Source organism: Fringilla coelebs (assembly GCF_963513975.1).
Source record: "Fringilla coelebs genome assembly, chromosome: 3".
Lineage (NCBI taxonomy): Eukaryota > Metazoa > Chordata > Aves > Passeriformes > Fringillidae > Fringilla > Fringilla coelebs.
In genome coordinates this window covers 108975912-108993063 of record NC_140030.1, presented here as the reverse complement: position 1 = coordinate 108993063, position 17152 = coordinate 108975912, and the positions used below count along the sequence as shown (strand labels likewise).

Below are 17152 nucleotides of genomic sequence, written 5' to 3'. Positions count from 1 at the left end.
ACAGCTGTGTTAACACAATGCAACATTTGAGTTGAGAGATCTGCCAGATCCTGGCACCAGTGATAGTTTGCAGACTGAAGGTCTTATTTGATAGATTTTCAAAGTGATACTGTGCTCAGTTGTATCTATGTTCCTGGAAGGAGGATTGCAGTCAGCTTCTCAGAGGAAATACTTTCAAAAGGAAAAGTTTAATTTTGCCAAGATTCAGATAAGGTCAGAGTAATTGGACAAACCAGAGCTTTGTAGGTTAGAGATGAACGCAGCCGGCTCCCTGGGACTGGCAAATGCACTAGGAGAACAGGGAAATGAACTGCATGAGAATGATTACATTTGCTGAAAATCTGAAGTCCTGTGTATATCTCTTGGCATATTGTCAAGTGTAGAGTTGCCTTTCAGCAGAGTGGGTTTTTTTAACTTTTTATAAATTAAGTAAAATGTATTTATCCTTTCCATTTCTGGTTTCTACTTTAACCCACCAGAAAGTGGGTTCACAAAATTAATTTTAGTTGTTTTAATATGTATTTATAAATTGCTGTAAAAATTGATTGTAATATGATGCTAATTCACCATAGATTTTACAAGTGCATCAGTAGTAGCTTCTACCTAGCTTCCATGCTTTTCTGTTATGGGGCAGTAGGGATTGTATTCCAGCTGTACCCCACTGCTGGCCAAGGGAATGTTCTGACAGGTAGCAGCCAGTATTAGCCTCTCACATCAGCTGACCTTTGCCAGCTTATACTTAAGGTCTGGACTGATATTTTCTCCTGTGTTTTCTTGGCTGCAGAACAGTAAAACCATTTTTTCATTTGCCTGAGGTAGTTTCTGTGAGAGTCTGTGCTCAGTGATTGCGCAGCCTTTACAGGCAGGGAATGAAAGAGGGCAGACTGAGTTTCTTCAGTGGGGTAACTCACATTTAAAATCCAGGAAAAAGTGATCATTCTGGGGGTCAGCCAGCAAAAGGAAAGCTGCAGATCTCTTCCTTCAGTGGTGGCATACATGGAGTCTCTTCCTGCTATCTTTTTGTCTTGTTAGGTTGGCCAAAAGATCAAAAATCCTAGGTAGGAACTGAGGAGCAGGAAGCTAATGCAGTTGGATAGTTTTGATTCCTTAGGAAAGAGAAGATGTGGGATTGTGGGAGGATTGTGGGGAGGGACTTTGTACAGATTGCTGTGGCTGAGCTCGGGGGAGGCATACAAACAGTCTTGTCTTTGCTAGGACTTTGGGCTAAAAAAAATGGGATGTTTTGCTTTGTAAAAGCAGGATTGGAATGAGAGGGTTAAAGGGAAGGATCCTGAGAAGTCCAGTGAGGTCGTCATTGGCTCTAATGTAGTTAAGTATAAGAACATACAAAAAAATCCAAGTAAAATTGCAGTAGAGGGAGTAAAGTAGGAGCTGTTTTGATGAGAAGTCAGATTGCACACAGGCGTGTGAAGGGTGCTCTGGCATTCTTGTCTGAAGGAAAACCAGCAGGAGAAGGGAATGGAAGAAAGATAAAGAGGCACCTGGGTTTTTGAAACGTACAGCTTGCATGGGCATGGGTATCATGCAGTAGCATTGGACTTGAGGGAAGTTTCCCAAGCAGACAGATCATGCCTTCTCCCTGCCCTGTCTTGTTGGACACACACAGGAGCTCTGTCCTGGATGTGGGGAGCTGTAGGAAGGCAGTGCTGTGGGTAGGGAGTGTCTGGCACTGGCTGCCCACAGAGAGCTGGGACAAAGCCCTGGGGCGCAGAGGTGGCTTCCAGATGGCCAGGCAAAAGGCCACGTGGATTACACAGTGAGCTGGCTCCTGCAGCCTGGTGACATCTCCAGGTGGGTGAATCTGTCTGGGCTCTCTGCCTCGGTGCCTGGAGCACAGGAAGATGAGAGAAGGCTTCTCTCCAGTAGGTGCAGGAAAAGACATGCTTTGCTGACTTGCTCCACTTAGCTTCCCAGTCAGAGGACTTTGTTCTGGCTGCCTCATACAGTCCAAATTCAACGAGGACAACTTTAGAGCAGTGGTTTCCCAGCCTGTTTTGGATCTGAGTAAGCATCAGATGTGCACAGCTATGTAGAGAAATGAAGCCTCCTGACCGTAGGTTTGTTTTTCTGCAGTTTTTTCTGCATGATATGGAAATACCTCTCAGCTCAGAGGTAGGAACCTGCCCCCAGGTTTTGGGGTGTTGCACCCAGCCTGGCTGTCCATTTTACCAGCAAGCCTTAGTATCTTGTGTTATTTAAAAAAAAGTATCTGCACCAAAAGAACCCTTCCCAACAAACACAAAAAAGACCAGCAGTGTTTCCCGTTGTGCTGATTTTAGTCAGAAATGCTAAAACCCGCTCAAACATGAAAAAATATTTAGGTTGCCCTAAATTAGTTTGAAATTACATTGTAACCACGAAAAGTGGTGGGGATTGATTCATGGCTATGTGGAGCTGAGAAGAGCCTGGCTGAGGCTCATAGTTAAAGTCTTACTGATAGCAGTAATGTTGCATAAATAGTGACAGTAATTGAAGTTACGAAGAAGTTTAGAGCTCCAGAACCTCTTACAACTGAAATAAGCAGTGGTTTTGTTTGAGGCTTTCTTCTGACTGGAGTCATAGCACTCTTTGAAGTACAAAAACTGTGTGTGTATTTTCCTTCCTCTGTACATTTGAGTGGAGAATGTAAAAATACCAGCATGGTCTTGTTTTGGTAATAGGATTGCATGCAGACATCCTTGTGGTTAAATTGAAAAAAAAAAAATTAAAGCCCATGAGATTTTCTGTGAAGGGGTTGTTGTTTGCAAACAGAGTGATTAATGACTGAGACTAGAGATGTACAGACAACTGCAGGATCTTGCTCATAACCTTCTAATGTAACTCCTTAACACTCAGGTGAAAATTTTCTTTCCAGAATTGATCTAAAGAAGATTTTTTTTTTTAAATATAATTTCTTATGCTCCCTTTTTACAGAGGGGAACAGCTGCTCTGTACCCTTGTGTATGTGGCAAATGAGGAGACAGAGCTTACTCATTTAGCAGCACCTGCAAAACCACCCACTGAACATCATCTCTTTTGGAATTAGTGCAGTCAGGTTATTTAAGCACACTTCTAGGTAAAGAAACACAGTTCACAATTCTTTAGAGCTTCACTAGGAGTGTATCCTTTAAATATACTGATTTAGGAAGAAAGTTGGAATTTTTTATTTTTAAATTTTTTTCTCAGCACTATTTTTTTGTCTTCTCTTGCTCATCCCCTAGTGTTTGGTTTTCACAACAGTGCAGAATTCAAGATTTTACTTTCAGCCTTCAACGTCTGCAAACCCTGCTTGGAAAACTGGCAGGTTGCTGAGCATGGCTGCTTTTTAACCAGAATGCAAGTGGAAAAATGTAACCTATTCTAGGGCTCTTGTGGTAGGACCTCTGGAAACAAGGCGAGCTATTTAAAGCCTCCTGCTACATATTAAAACTAAAATGTTTCTTTTCTCCTGCTTGTACCTCTTTGTTTTCTCAAGTACTTTTGCTTGCCAGGGTTTTTCATTTAACCCTTCTGCCTTGGCCTTCCTCACTCATGTCAATTCTTTTTCATAAGGCATTAGAGGAAAGCAGAAGCATGCATGGGTTTGGTGTGGGGTATGTGTCTAATTTGGGGTTTTACCTGTCTGTATCCTCTGTCCCAGCTGCTTTGTTCTGCTCCATCTCCCTCTGCAGCCACACCACTAAACTTGGTTTTCACTGCTGCTCCTGAGAGGCTTTTAATTTAATTTCTGCTTGTATCAAGTCAAAAGCTGTGTCTCTATCTCTATTCTGTAATGTTTTGCACTTGTATTATTTGACCCTTTTGGTAGCTGAAACTTCCAACATAACTCCCTGCGATGTGGCTGGAAAAGGTGTGTGCAAGAAGAGTTAGGCTGTTTAAATACAGTCACAGCTCACCTGTAAAAATCCTAGGATGACTTTTTAGCCATGGAACTGACTTCTGCTTAGTTCAGAAGCTGATTCACAAATTACTGGTGTGAATTGGTTGTGACATTAGAGGAACTCTGCTACTCTACTTTCAGATGAAGATCACCCTCTTGATATTCCTCACTGATGGATGCATTGTCCTGGCTGTTGAACTTTTCCTTCAGTTTACCTGGTAGCAGAAAATGTCACTCTTTCCTAAATTCACCTTCAGTTCCTGACTTGAATATGACTCAGTTGCTTTTTAGAAATCTGAAGCAGGATTTTTTGGGGGGTGTTTGGGCTTTTTATTGTTGTTGTTTGTTGGTTTTTACCTTAATGGTAGAGTGTTTTCTCCCTTGTGGGTGATTTTAAACTGTTTTTTTCCCCCTCCTGATAAGTCCTGCTAATACTGTAATATTTGAGAGTGGATTGTAATGACATCTAACATTTTGTTCTGTTTGTACTGCAGACTGAGGTCAAGTAAACAAAGAAAGCAATCATTATGTTTTAGCATTCTTTTTTAATGAGCACATTAAAATCTAGTCACAGCTACAGGATCAGCTGTGAAAAGAAGGGAGAGATACAGAACTCTGAGTAGCACTGTATTTTTGAAGCAGTTTATGGAAAAATAATGGACTGAGGGGATATGTAAGGACTCTGGTAGGAAATAAATGGCACGATGTTGTTGACAGAAAGGGTTTGGCAGAAGGCTTGTTGTGACTGTTTCTGTGGCTTAGAATTGCAGAGGAATTTCCTACAGACTGGACTAACCATTACAAATATGTGTCTGCTTTTAGGAGATCAAGGCATACAGTGGAGTCTTCTCAGGGAAGATGTCGTCTTTGACAATGAAAACCAGTTGTGTGGACAAAAGAGGAAGTTTCTTTAAGGTAAATGGGATACTAACACAGAACATTAAAGTATTTCACATTTTATGTGAAATGAGCACAGCAGAATGTGCAGTACCCTCTGTGATACATAGTAAGCCTTTTGTGTAAAAAGGGAAGTACTTCTTGAGCATTTCTTTTTACAGGCAGATTTGTGGCTAGATCACCCCCCAGTTATTTCACATGTATATTTTTTCTGTACATGGAGTAGAATATTTGGTGTAAAATAGGTCATGGCTTTCTTTGCTGCTAATGCTGAGAACATAAGCTTTATTATGCACAGGTATAAAATTATTGGAGCCTTCATAAACTGGATTTGTGTCACTTAAAGTTGTGGTACAGGTTTATGATTTCCATTACTGGATTGAAAATTGGTTTCATTTCCTTGCCTGTTTTGAGAACAACTGGTAATCCCAAAAAGCCAGACTGCTGTAGGAGTTACCAGTGCAGTTTTCAAAAGATTTCTGAATCCTGTTAACTATGTGCCAAGGTCACAGTGGCTGCCTTGCTGGGCAGGGTTTTGCTTTAGGAAGCCATCAAAATTTACAGGTCTTTTTGAGCACTGAATTAAGGGATCATATCCCTTAGAATATTCATCACTTGCTGTAGCTTCTTCCAGTGAAAGATGCTAACCTGGGATGTTGCTGTTACCATTCCTTCTCTTCCTCTGGGGCAGAAGTTTCCCTTGGGGAAATCTTTAGGAAATGAGCGATCAGTGCTGCAGTGACATCGTGTTTTCCTTTTGTCTTGCCCAGCAGTTACCAGGGTCATCCAGTGACTGGGAACCACCTCTCAGTTCTGCAACACACTTCAGCTACCTCTCATAACTCAGGAGTACAAACATCAGCCTTGCTGATAGCACTCCACAGCCAAAGAGGGAGAATAGCCCTATTTTTCAAATCACAGCAAGGAACTATCTCAGTTCCAAGAAATATCTCTAGGTTGTCTCTTGCATGTATGCTGAAGGACTCCTGATGTCAGATGGGACTGTAAGTAATTTTCTGCAGTCTTTGGGATCTTCTTATGTAATTCTTATGTAGAAAATAGATGCTGGAACAGCTGTTTTGTTCATGATGATGGGGTTGCTGTTACTTTAAATGATTAGAAATGCAGTCTGCCTGGGCAATTTCAAGAAACATTGTCAGTTGGAAAGCTAAGGTCCTACGTTTTCTTAAGGACATGCTGGCAGGGAAGAGCTACTTTTCCAGCCTTCTGCCATCCCTTGGAAGTTGCACTGTTGGACCATGGTTCTGAGCACAGAGTGTGGGATTGGGTGGTGCAGGCAGTCAGTGTGCCCAGCCTGAGTGCAGTGCACCTGGCAGCTTGTGTGTGTACAGTGAAATTACCTTTTATTGCCTTCCTCTACCATGTGAGCAGAATTGAGACAACAGTTACATTTGTTTGCTACAGCTAAGCTGGTGAGCAAGCAAAATACTTGGCCATCAGATTTTTTGAGTTTGCATGATTTTAATTTGCTTTGTCTGACTGTGTTTAGGAGACCTAGTAATGAAGCCTTTTATTCCTGCTGATCTGTTCTTCAGTGTGCTCTCCCACATGGGCAGACTGTCCCCTGTACTTGCACATGGCTCTCACGTTGTGCTCGTTAATTTGCAGTTGCCTAAGAAACCTTTACCATGTTGGTATGCAGATTCTCAGGACATTTAAATCTTCTTAAGGGAGTATCTTACCATTCTCAGCAACATTTGCCAGAAAAATCGCTGACAAAAGCCAGTTGGGAAATTCCAACTTTATCTTTTCTTTTCTGGTTCTTAAGTAGTTCTCATTGCCGCAGCTTCTAACCATCTCTTAGTTTTTTTTCACAGCCATTCTTTTGACTGTTAGCACACAAGGAAAACAGTCTTGTCCCCATTTTAGACAGAGCAGAAGTCTGTAGTTTTAGAGGCTAAATTCTGTGGACTCTACACCTTGTGATTGGTGAATGCTCAGAGCCAGCAAGTAGTAAGAATGAGGCAATGATGGGGTTAGTCTTGTTTAATTCTGGGACTGAATAGCTTGCCAGTGGTTACAGAGAGAGTCTGTGGTAAGGCAAGGGGCTGAATATATGTCTCTGACAAATGTCTTCTTTACTGAATTATCCTCCTTCTCATCAAAATGTTCCAGTGTTTACTGAACTGGCATCAGAGGTTTTACACCAGCAAAGCTTTTCTGTTCCAAAATCAAGCATCAGGTAAAACTTTGTTTCTGATGAATAAGATACTGAACAAGGTCAGTGGCCCTGAGAATTCATAGCTCACCAGAATCTGCTGACGTGTATCAAAATATTGGATTGCATTCAGAGGCTTGCACAAGTTCAGAAGCAGCGTTCTCAGATGGGCTCGTCTCTGGCACTTGGCCACCCCATTACACAGGGCCCTCTGTGAGGGTTGCTACGTTCTGCTTATCAAAACAGGAAGGAAAAGATGTGATGCCAAAGAGGATGCAGGTCTCCAGAAAGAATGAAAAATGAGATGCTGGCAGGAAGGGGGAGTGGTAAGTGCTGAGGCTCATTTGTCCAGTCTGATTCTAATCTCACTGTCCCCTTGCCTGATTAGAAGCACCCATTTTACCTTTTCCTCTTGAGTTCTTGTAAATCTCAGGGCTTGGAAACATTCTGGAGTGGTCATCTTGGCTGACTCTTTTGTGCCTTCTCAGAATGATGGCAGTTTCGTTAATTCTCTGTACAAGCTTATTTACATTTTAACACTAAGAGCAGGAATTCAGTTGTCACGCAGTTTTTTCTAAAAATGTCTGGAAACAGACATCAAATCAAAGCCACTTGTCTTCTTCTTGGGCACAGGATACTCTTCAAGTCCAGTGAGTAATAAGAGCTGTAGTTATGCTGGGTTTCTGGGAGAGGCACTGTCTATATGTGGTCCTGGGCATGTGCTTTCTTTCCCTGATGCACGGCAGTGATGTGTCAATAGAGCAGCTTCACAAATGTGACTGGAGCCCCTTGAGAGTGAGTTGTTGGTGAACACACTGACTTTTGCTGCTTGTAAAACATCCTGAACGATGCAAAGCAAAACAGATGTTGTGTTATGGTGAGAGAATGCTGGGGTGCTGAGGTGCCATGTTTGTGGGCTGTATGTAGGAGTTTCACTGTCACCCTTGCCAGCTCCCAAAAGCTGAGCTCAGTCTTGTTGAGCTCTGAATCAATTGACAATAAGCAGTGTGGTGCTTTATGAAAGGAAATGCTGTGGTTTAAGATGTTTGCATTTCATTATTTCGTTCATGGATGTTAGGAATGTAAACAGTTAGTTCATGGGTATTTGGCAATCTAATGTTTAGGATAGATTTGGTTAGGCAGTACTGTACTGGGCTGCTGTGTGACTTCATGTTGCATGAGTCATAATTATTATTTGGGTTTACAGTGGTTATACTGTAGTGTCTTTTGAATTTACAGAACAGTGCTTTATCAGAAATAAATTCCAAAAGAAAAATCGTTGCACACAAAAATAGCTATTTTATCATGTTATATAAAATCTCAATTTATTTTTTTTTTTAATACTGGTTAATTAAACACCTGAGAAGATGTCATATTTCCAAATGCATTTTTCAGGTAAACCTTCTCTTTCTATAGCATAGCAGGGTAATATCTATTTCTCAGGCCTAAACAGTCCCCAACAGATTTCTTCCGATTACTATTTAAGGTTTTGGGCTCATGTATGCTGTTTTACACTAACAGGCTTCTGACAAATGTATACATCCACTTCTGTTGCATTTTCCTTTGCAAGTTCCTCTTACTGTGTTGATTTCAAGTCTGTTGAAACAAAGGGTGGGTTTTCCCATTATTTCCAGCCAAAAAGGTACCGTACTTATTGCAAATAGAGCAGTCTCTTTGAAGAATTCTGATATTCTTAGCCTTGTGCTAAAAAGGCAGAGCCTTCTGCTACTGCTTGTTTCCTCAGGGCTGGAGCTAATAATAATACAGACCCAGGATCCTTCCTGTGTTTTGTAGAAACATGTTATTAACAGCTCACCTTGTATAATGCTAGTCATGTGTGCATCACGTGTGCTCTGTAATCACCAGAAGTTTCATTGATCCTAAATTCTGGGAAATGCTGTCATAAAACCATGACTACACCTTATATTATTTGTAGAAAAATGCTGTTGTAGCAGGATGTGTCAGTTAATTGCAGGGATACACAAATGATTCAACTCCATAAGATTCTTTTCTTGAATCAAGGAAAGAGCAACTTTTTTGTCATTAAAGAGAATTTCAAGAAAATTAGTTGGAAATTGCAGAAAATATCGGTGGTTTATTCTAGGAAAAAATGAGAGGTTTCTTCCTAGAGGTCAGTGTTTTAGTTCAAGTGGAGTACATGGTGGTAGGTGATTAGTCTTGGTCGGGTTGCAGCGTGTTCCATCCTGGGGAACTTCGCTGGTCAGTCTGGGCTTTGATGCCACACTTTGACCTGGTTTCCTTGCCCAGTGTATTGAGTTTCAGAGTCTAAGGCTCATTTGTCATGGAGGCTATGTAGCATACCTAAGAAATTTAGCCTGCAGAACAGAGTGTGAGCATAAGGCTGCTTGAAACGTGCCATTTTGTTTAAGTCCTCTTAAGAAAAAGAAACAAAGTTGCTAAACATGGAAGAATTCCTCTTGGGAATAATTTCTGCAGTTCTCTTCAAGGCTGGCATACAAAAGCATTAAGATTACTTTGCTGTTAGCACAGTTTGGATGAGAGTTCTTTGCTGTAGCTCCCTGAGATTTTGTTTTTTGGGAGGGAGGTGGGTTTTGTCACAGCTCAAGTCAAAGCCTCCTGACAGAGTTAACTCAGCTGCCAGCCAGGTAGTGATGCAGCAAAGCAGGCATGGAGGAAGTAGCTGAAAATACATGGATGCTTCTGTGGAGAGCTCATACATTGTATGCTTTGAGGGAGAGGTGCTTTGAGAGGGAAAAGCTCCTTTGCTGTGCAGACTGTTGGCCTTCAAGACACTAGTCTCTGCTGATGTGTCAGAGAACAGGGCACATCACTGTGATGGCTCCTTATGGCCACAGCTGGTCTTAGGTGCAAAGACTTGTGGTGATGCTGCCCATGAAGAGCAGAGCTCTTGTGTAGAGCTGATTCATGGGGAGTAGCAGCTCAGCTTCCATGCAGTGACTAGCTGAAGCAGCTCTGCAAGGGTGCTTTGCTGGCAATGCAGAAATTCAGCCTGCTCTGGCTGCTCCCTGAGGCTGCCTGTGTTCCTCTGGTTGGCCCTTGGAACGGTCAGGGAGGCATTGCTCAGGTCTGGCTGCAGTGACTCAGGGCTCTTTGGGAATCAGCAGGTGGAATGTCTTTGTAGTGTCAGTGGTACACGTGGCTGGTGTCACTGAAACTACAGGAAAAAAAAACTCTCCAACATAATCTTTAGTGCTAGAGAATTAAGGCATTACTTTATTCTTGCCAGGGTGGTGTTCTGGCCAGGATGTGCAACAGAAACCAGTTCATCCACTCCTTTCCCTGGTTGTGCAGAGAAAATCATTCCGTCACACAAGTCTTTATTAGATTTTTCAGATTCATCAAAACCCAGAGAAATTAGTAGTTCAATGTTCACTGCTCCCAGGGTCTTTTGTATTTGGTTTCCTATTGGCTATTGGCTTGCCTTTAATGTTGATCAGTTTCTCATTCTGCATTCTCTTGTCTGTCTTTTCCCTGACCAGGAGTCTTGGACCATGCCAAGGGTGATGTTTAGAGCTGACATTGTTAATGGTTGCTATCTTTTGTGTATCTTCTTTTTTGCGTGCTGCTCCCAGCCTGCTGCGGTGTCAAGCTTATCACACCTGGTGGAACAGTCCTTTGAAAAGAAACTTCAACACCTTTTCCCCTGGGCAAAGGCAAACAAAACCCCTGACTAAAGTTATATCAAAAAATGCAAAACTTCATATAATTTCCAACACTTTGAACTATGACTTGGACTGAAGAAAACCCTTAGACTGTGGGCAGTGGTAATTCATTCTTACATAAGGTTCATTTATAGGAGTTGGCCAGTTGTAAGCAGAGACTAAAATTTTGGAATAATGGAATAATAATTGATTGGAATAATGGTGCTCAGCAAAGGGGAGTGTGAATTCCTGAGGTGGAGGAAAAATTCCAATGTAACAATTTAGGAAAATGATGCCTGCAATTCTTTTAAAATGCTGCTGTTCTGAGTTGCCTGCCCTGAGTGGGACTCAGGCTCATACCTTCAGGGCAGCTGTGAAAACTGTTCTGACTTGGACCCCAAAGCTGTTTTTGCTTCTTGTGCCAGGGTTTTTGTTTGTTCTGATGTGCAGGGGTGGTGGTAGAGATTGTCACATCACTGCAAACCTTTTATTAGGTTCCCTCCCTGCAGGGGAGAGGGAGCCCTGCTAGGGTTTATAGGCTGTCATGGTGTGGCATGACAAGCAAACTTGATGCCTTGGCTACAAAGAAGTGTTCAAGAGACAGGATTTGCAAATGTCATGGTTGGTTTCTGCTCAAGAAAATGTTTCTGTAAAGTCTGGCAGCAAATTCTGCATTTCTCAAGATACAACCTTAGTGCTAATCTTGCCTACCTTTATGCCCTCAGATCCAGAATTAGATTGGTGTTCTACCTGAATTGAATTGCTGTGTTCAAGTGGAGTCCAAAACTTAATGTGAAAAGCAGCCATCCACTCCCTTCTTGCTCCTTTCTTGCTTCATTGCTTTTCATCCTCCATGGTATTGTAATTCTGGCTTAGTCTCCCTTCTGAAATAAAACTCTTGCATGTAGAATACTTCTAATTTTTTTTTTTTTTTGAGAACATAAATGCTATGAACAGCTGTATAATTTAGTTCTTGTAAGATGTTGTATAATGCACAGAGGCTGCAAATTTAATCCATTTAAATTAAAAGGCTAGCCAAACTGGAAGGTTTTGTTCTGGCACAGAACAGGAATTACTCTTCCTCTGAGAACCTTTATACGTGGCCCCAACCCTTACTTGTTCCTTTGCAAGGGGAAGTCCAAATAGGATGCGATTTTACAAAAAAAGAAAAAGTTTGTAATCTCTGGTGACTAAACTTGCCCTGGCTTCTTTTCCACGCCTCTTCCACTCACTTGATGTCATACTATTTTTGTCCCTTTCTAGCTCATTGACACAATTGCCTCAGAAATCGGAGAACTGAAACAGGAGATGGTACAGACAGATCTCACAGTGGAAGATGAATCTGCTGATTGGCAAAGGTGATTAAAATGTTTATTTTCATGGTTCTGGAGAGTCTACCACAACAGGAATGTTTTCACTGTGCTTTCTTCTTGGGTGGCTTATGTCCTTGCACTTTTCTCCCTGGCAGCATAGGAGGTGTAGATAATCTTGCTCTTGATCCAAGGAATTTGCCGTTGTGCTAGAGATTCAGTTGTTTGGTGTATCTGCCTTAATTGCAACTGAGCTTCACTTCCTTGTTAAAAACCTTGGATACTGATGAGTGTCTAAAGCAGGAAACTATTACCATTATTACCATTTTTTGTGGCACAGCTTTGCTTTCGTGCTGTAAAGACAAAATGTGCATTGTTTCAAGTGGCTCTGTGAAGATTAAAGATACAGTAACATGACTTATTTATGCTCTCAGGTTAGGAAGTAAAATATTGCCTGCTATGAGCTGATGCATATGTGGGTTATGTGTTTAAATTAATTTATATATGAGTAACTTGTTCATTAAAAAAAAATGTACCTTTAAGTGGGCAGAATTGGGACCCCAGCATTTTGGCTTTTCTTGAACAGTTACATCTGCTAAACATCTGGAGGATAATCAATATTTTAGTCCTTGTGTTAACAAGAGAGCACATTTTTGTACTTACCTGAAATATTTGTTGCAAGAGGAAAGCAACCAATGGTAGGTGTTGTGTTTTATCTGACTGCATGGTCTTGGCCAGCCCTGGAGATGGTGGGCTTTGTTCTTGTAGCAGTGAGTTAATGAAGTGGAAAATTGTTTTTAGAATTACCTCCAAGATTTTTAGCTCTTTTTCTTCCTGTGAATTATATTGAAATCTGCTAGAATTTACAACAAAGCATATGTAGATTATTTTCAAAAACATTAAGCAGCAGCTTTGTTGCCAAAGTAGTAAAGAATGTAAGACAGTTGAACTAATTAAAGTTCTTGGCTATGGCCCTGGTTGAACATTACTCAAGTTTTAGAGCTTTTGAGAGCACATTTCTTTTAGAGGGGGCAGAAAGGATACTTTCTTCATTTGTGAATTCAGCTAATTAACTTCAGAGATCATCAGCTACTTTTCAGTTAAGAAAAGGCTTCTTGTATCTTTGAATACATCATATGCATGAAAGACTAAGGTCTACTGATTCTAAAATTTTTGTGGAAGCCCTTAGCTGGAAACAGTCAACTAAACTTCCCCATTTTACAGATCATGAGTTTTCTTTTTATTGATTTTTTAAAATGGATTTTTAATCTTAATTTGTTAATCTTGACTGCAAAACATATTTTGGTTTAAGATAAAGCAAACCTAACATAAAAAAGTGAATAAGGCAATTTCCATGAAAAATAATAATAGCCATCAAAAAAAATTATTTTCTGTCACTTCAAGATGATAATGTGAAATATGAAATCTGAATAAATGAGCTAAAGTCAAACCTACTGTGACTACATAATTCTGAACTGCATGCTTCTATGTGAGGAGGAAGTTGTATCAAAGTTGGTAAGTAATTGAGTTGTGCACTGACGCTTTTTTTTTAATATAGTGCTACAGAGCAAGATTATAGTAATTTCATCAAGAGTTTTCCAGAGTTTTTGTTTAAACTAGACACCTCACAAAGCTGTGTTTACTGTCATAACTGTAGTTCTTGTAGTTAATTTAAAACTTGGCAGTTAATGGAGTTTTCTCTTCTTATTGCTTTGTGCTGTTCAGCAGTTGGTGTCTTGAAATGACCTTTGGATTTGCATATAGGGATGTTTGAGCTCAATGGAATGTCTATTTTCCTCACTCTTTTTCCACTTTAGCAGGTATCCACAGCCACCCAGAGCAGTTCTGGAAAGGCAGGCATTGCAGAGCTCTCAGCTGAATTCAGAAAGATAAGGACATGAAATTGTGTGTCTGCAGCCTTAGTATTGTGGTTTGGGTTTTTTTGTGGTTATGTGGTGACTTTCAGATGTATACTCCTCATCTTATATACTCCTTTCTTTTGGACTCATTTCTCCTTTTCATACAATATGGCCCAAGTAATATCAAGAATGATTCAAGGGCTCACTTTGGCTTGTAAATATGTAAAAGCCAGGCAAAAAAACAGGCTTGCAAAAATGTGTATTAAGAGGGACTGTTTCAGTAGCCCACTTTTTTGATGCCTCACTTTTTTCCCAGTGCAGACATTTATCTCAATAATTCAAATGAGCAGAGTTGTCAGAAAAGGCAATTAGTGGGACAGATTTCTGTTATGCCATTCCAGTGACCTTTGAATGAGTAACAGGAGACCTTCTGCATGCAGTGGCAGCCAGGAGCATGTGGGACAGGTCTGGTGGCACCTGGATGATCTTTTATGTGGCCCCAGGCCTCCTGCACATCTGTGTGAATGTCCATGAGGGGCCAACGCTTCCCCCTGTCCTTCTGGAGGGAAGGCTGTAAAGCTCCAGGCTTCCCAGGGCACTTGGTGCCTGTGGAATAGTTCAGGGATGCTTTGCTGCTGGTGGCAGCTGCAGCAGCTTATTCCCTTCCTGTTCTGTTCCTGTGGAAGGAACAGGGGCAGAGCTTTGCTCCCTGCCTTATGTCCTGCCCTGCACAGCCCTCACGCTGCTGTCTTTTCCACTTCAGTAGAGCCATCTTCTGTCCAGCACAGAGAACCATTTCTGTTACTGCTGACAGGCTGGCAAGTACCCAGAAACCTTCTTTCCCAGCTGCCTTGTCTTGTCCTTTTAGCTGTAATGGGATGCAGGAGGAAGTTACCCCTGCCCCTCTGGGCTGGGTGATAAAGACCTGTTAGATTTACAGAAATCCAGGAAAATAATCAAACTGAGTTAACTGTGAGGTGGTTAACTTCTGTGGGACTGGAGCAAGGTTCTCATTATGACCAAGGATCATCCTGGTTAAAAGCTTGAGCCTGCTCCTTGTCTTTTTTACTGTGGGTCTAATCAGGATGCAGCACTGCAGTGTTTATCTTAGCAATCACCTCTCTGTACTTCCCACGTTTTTTGGGTTTTGTCAAATCTAAGGAAACTTGCATGAGTCATGTGTTTTCTTTACTTCATTGTCAGTAGTGTTGAAACCTACCTTTCCCACTGAAGAGGAACTGTGCAGCAGCCCTGAATTAAAGCAGATCATTCATTAAGGCTGATTTGTGTCTTGATTTTGAGTTTAATGTGACCTGGTCAGATTGTCTTTTAACAAGAATCTTTTTTTTTTTTTCCAAAATCGCAAACAAATAACACAAACCAACCCAAACATCCTCCAACCAGAAAGTAAAACCAGGAGAGGAATTTAGTTGTTGCATAATGTGCATGTTTTGTGAGCCTATTTTACTAGCATTTAGGTTACAGGAACTTCTTATTCTTGTTCTGTACACATGAGTTAATCAGTTGCTCATGAATTTAAATGGTTATTCTTTCCATGCAATTATTTCCAAAGTAGTTACACACACATGCCAGTCCCAAATAATTTTATTCTAACTCTTAACACATAATGAGTTTTGAGAACTCCCTTGTGTCAGGGTTTGACTGTATGTCCAATGCCCTGATCATTAATTAAAATTATTTTAAGAATAAAAAAGCAAACTGGGAGTTTGATGCTCAGTAGTGCTAGACCACTACAAATAGGCTGTCAAAACAGACCAGTGGGGGTTTTTTACTGCATTTGCTCCCAGGCCTTGGGAAGTGGCTTCTTGTAGGATGTGTGTGGTTTGCCAGGTGTGTTTTTTCCAAGGTGTGCTTTTTCCAGAGTTTATCAGGTTAGATGTTTCTCTCTACTTCCTTTATATTTTGGGAATAGAAAATAATTCTTTTAAAGTGTTTTGTGTTCTTGTTTACCTCACCACAGATTGCAGTAACATTCTAGTGCTGATTTATCTGAGTTGCATTGGTGCTGTTTGAACCATTAGTGTTCAGGAGTGGCAGAAATTCTGATGACCATCAGATATTCATAATCTTTGGTTTATTTCTTGAGGGAGCAGAAGCAGCTGCCCCAAGGAGGTGCCTAGGTATATAAGTCAGAGAGTTTCCTCCTTGGATCTCAGCAGTGGGAGGGACTGTGCATGTAATTTACCTGGAGGTTTGAAAACCTGATAGCTCCTTTTGTATTTGTGGGGACCCTTGTGGCAGGAAGGAATGATGAATCTGACTCCGTGTTCTCAGAAGGCTCATTTATTATTTTATGATACTATGTTATATTAAAGAATAGTAAACTAAACTATACTAAAGAATACAGAAAGGATACTTACTGAATGCTAAAAAGATAATAATGAAAACTCGTGACTCTCTCCAGAGTCCCAACACAGCTTGGCCCTGATTGGCCAGAGAGTCAAAACAACTCACAGCAGAATGCAATGGAACAATCACCTGTGGGTAAACAATCTCCAAACACATTCCACATGTGAGCACAACACAGGAGAAGCAAATGAGATAAGAATTGTTTTCCTTTTCTCTGAGGCTTCTCAGCTTCCCAGGAGAAAAATCCTGGGAGAAGGGATTTTTCCAGAGCATGTGAATGCCACAGCTTCCCATTCAAATTTATGGTGGTCTAGGGGGTGTGGGACAGCACAAAGCCAGTCATTCCAAAGAAGAGCATTGTGACCCTAAGACCCTAAGTGCAAACTCTTGCCAGCTTTAGGTGGTTTTGTGGTAGCAAGCAATGCCAGGCATTCTAGCTCATACCAGTCACCTTCTTTTGAATGTGGAATAGCTATCTTTAGCAGGAAAAAAACTTCTCCTTCTTGGGTATATTCCCCCTTGCAGCATATTTGGTTTTCACCTCCTGACAAGGGGAGTGGAAATGATTTCTATCTGTCTAAGCTTGCAGCCAGCATTAGTGTGTATCTTGTACTTTGCCACAGCTCCCTGTGGTTTGTAATGCAGCTGACTGGCACTGAGGGTGAGTGTGAAATTTCTGAGCAATATTTACTGGAGGTGCAGCTCAGGAAAACACTTCTGTGGTTCATGATTTGACTTCTTGGAGATTCCTCCATTGCAACACTAGGCTCTGCTGGGACTGGTTGAAAAGGGAACCCAGTATTCCTACTGAGGCAGTTTCAGACCCAGTCATGACTGATGTAAGAAGTACTTCCCTCCTGCACCCAATGTGTTTCTGTGTATTTTTTGTCCCTTGAAGGCATACTGGCAGTTAGTAAAAGCTTCTGATGTTTCTGAGCAGGGGGGGAAATCATCTGCATTTGAGATGCTGTGGAAATCTGAAAAGCATCACATAAATAAGCAAACAGAAAGAG

At 41.2% G+C, this 17152-nt stretch overlaps 1 protein-coding gene across 3 annotated transcripts in view; it reads left to right on the top strand.

The window, feature by feature from the left end:
• The window catches only part of RIN2 (Ras and Rab interactor 2), a gene marked incomplete at its 5' end in the record, with an annotated part of 63074 nt that overhangs the window by 17913 nt on the left and 28009 nt on the right, over positions 1 to 17152 (top strand). For 2 of the 3 annotated variants that reach the window (XM_084202098.1, XM_084202100.1), the window contains 2 exons: positions 4703 to 4795; positions 11864 to 11958. In XM_084202098.1, the coding sequence (XP_084058224.1) occupies positions 4703 to 4795; positions 11864 to 11958 (188 nt within the window). The remainder of the gene's footprint in view (positions 1 to 4702; positions 4796 to 11863; positions 11959 to 17152) is intronic. The other variant, XM_084202099.1, reaches the window with a different exon arrangement.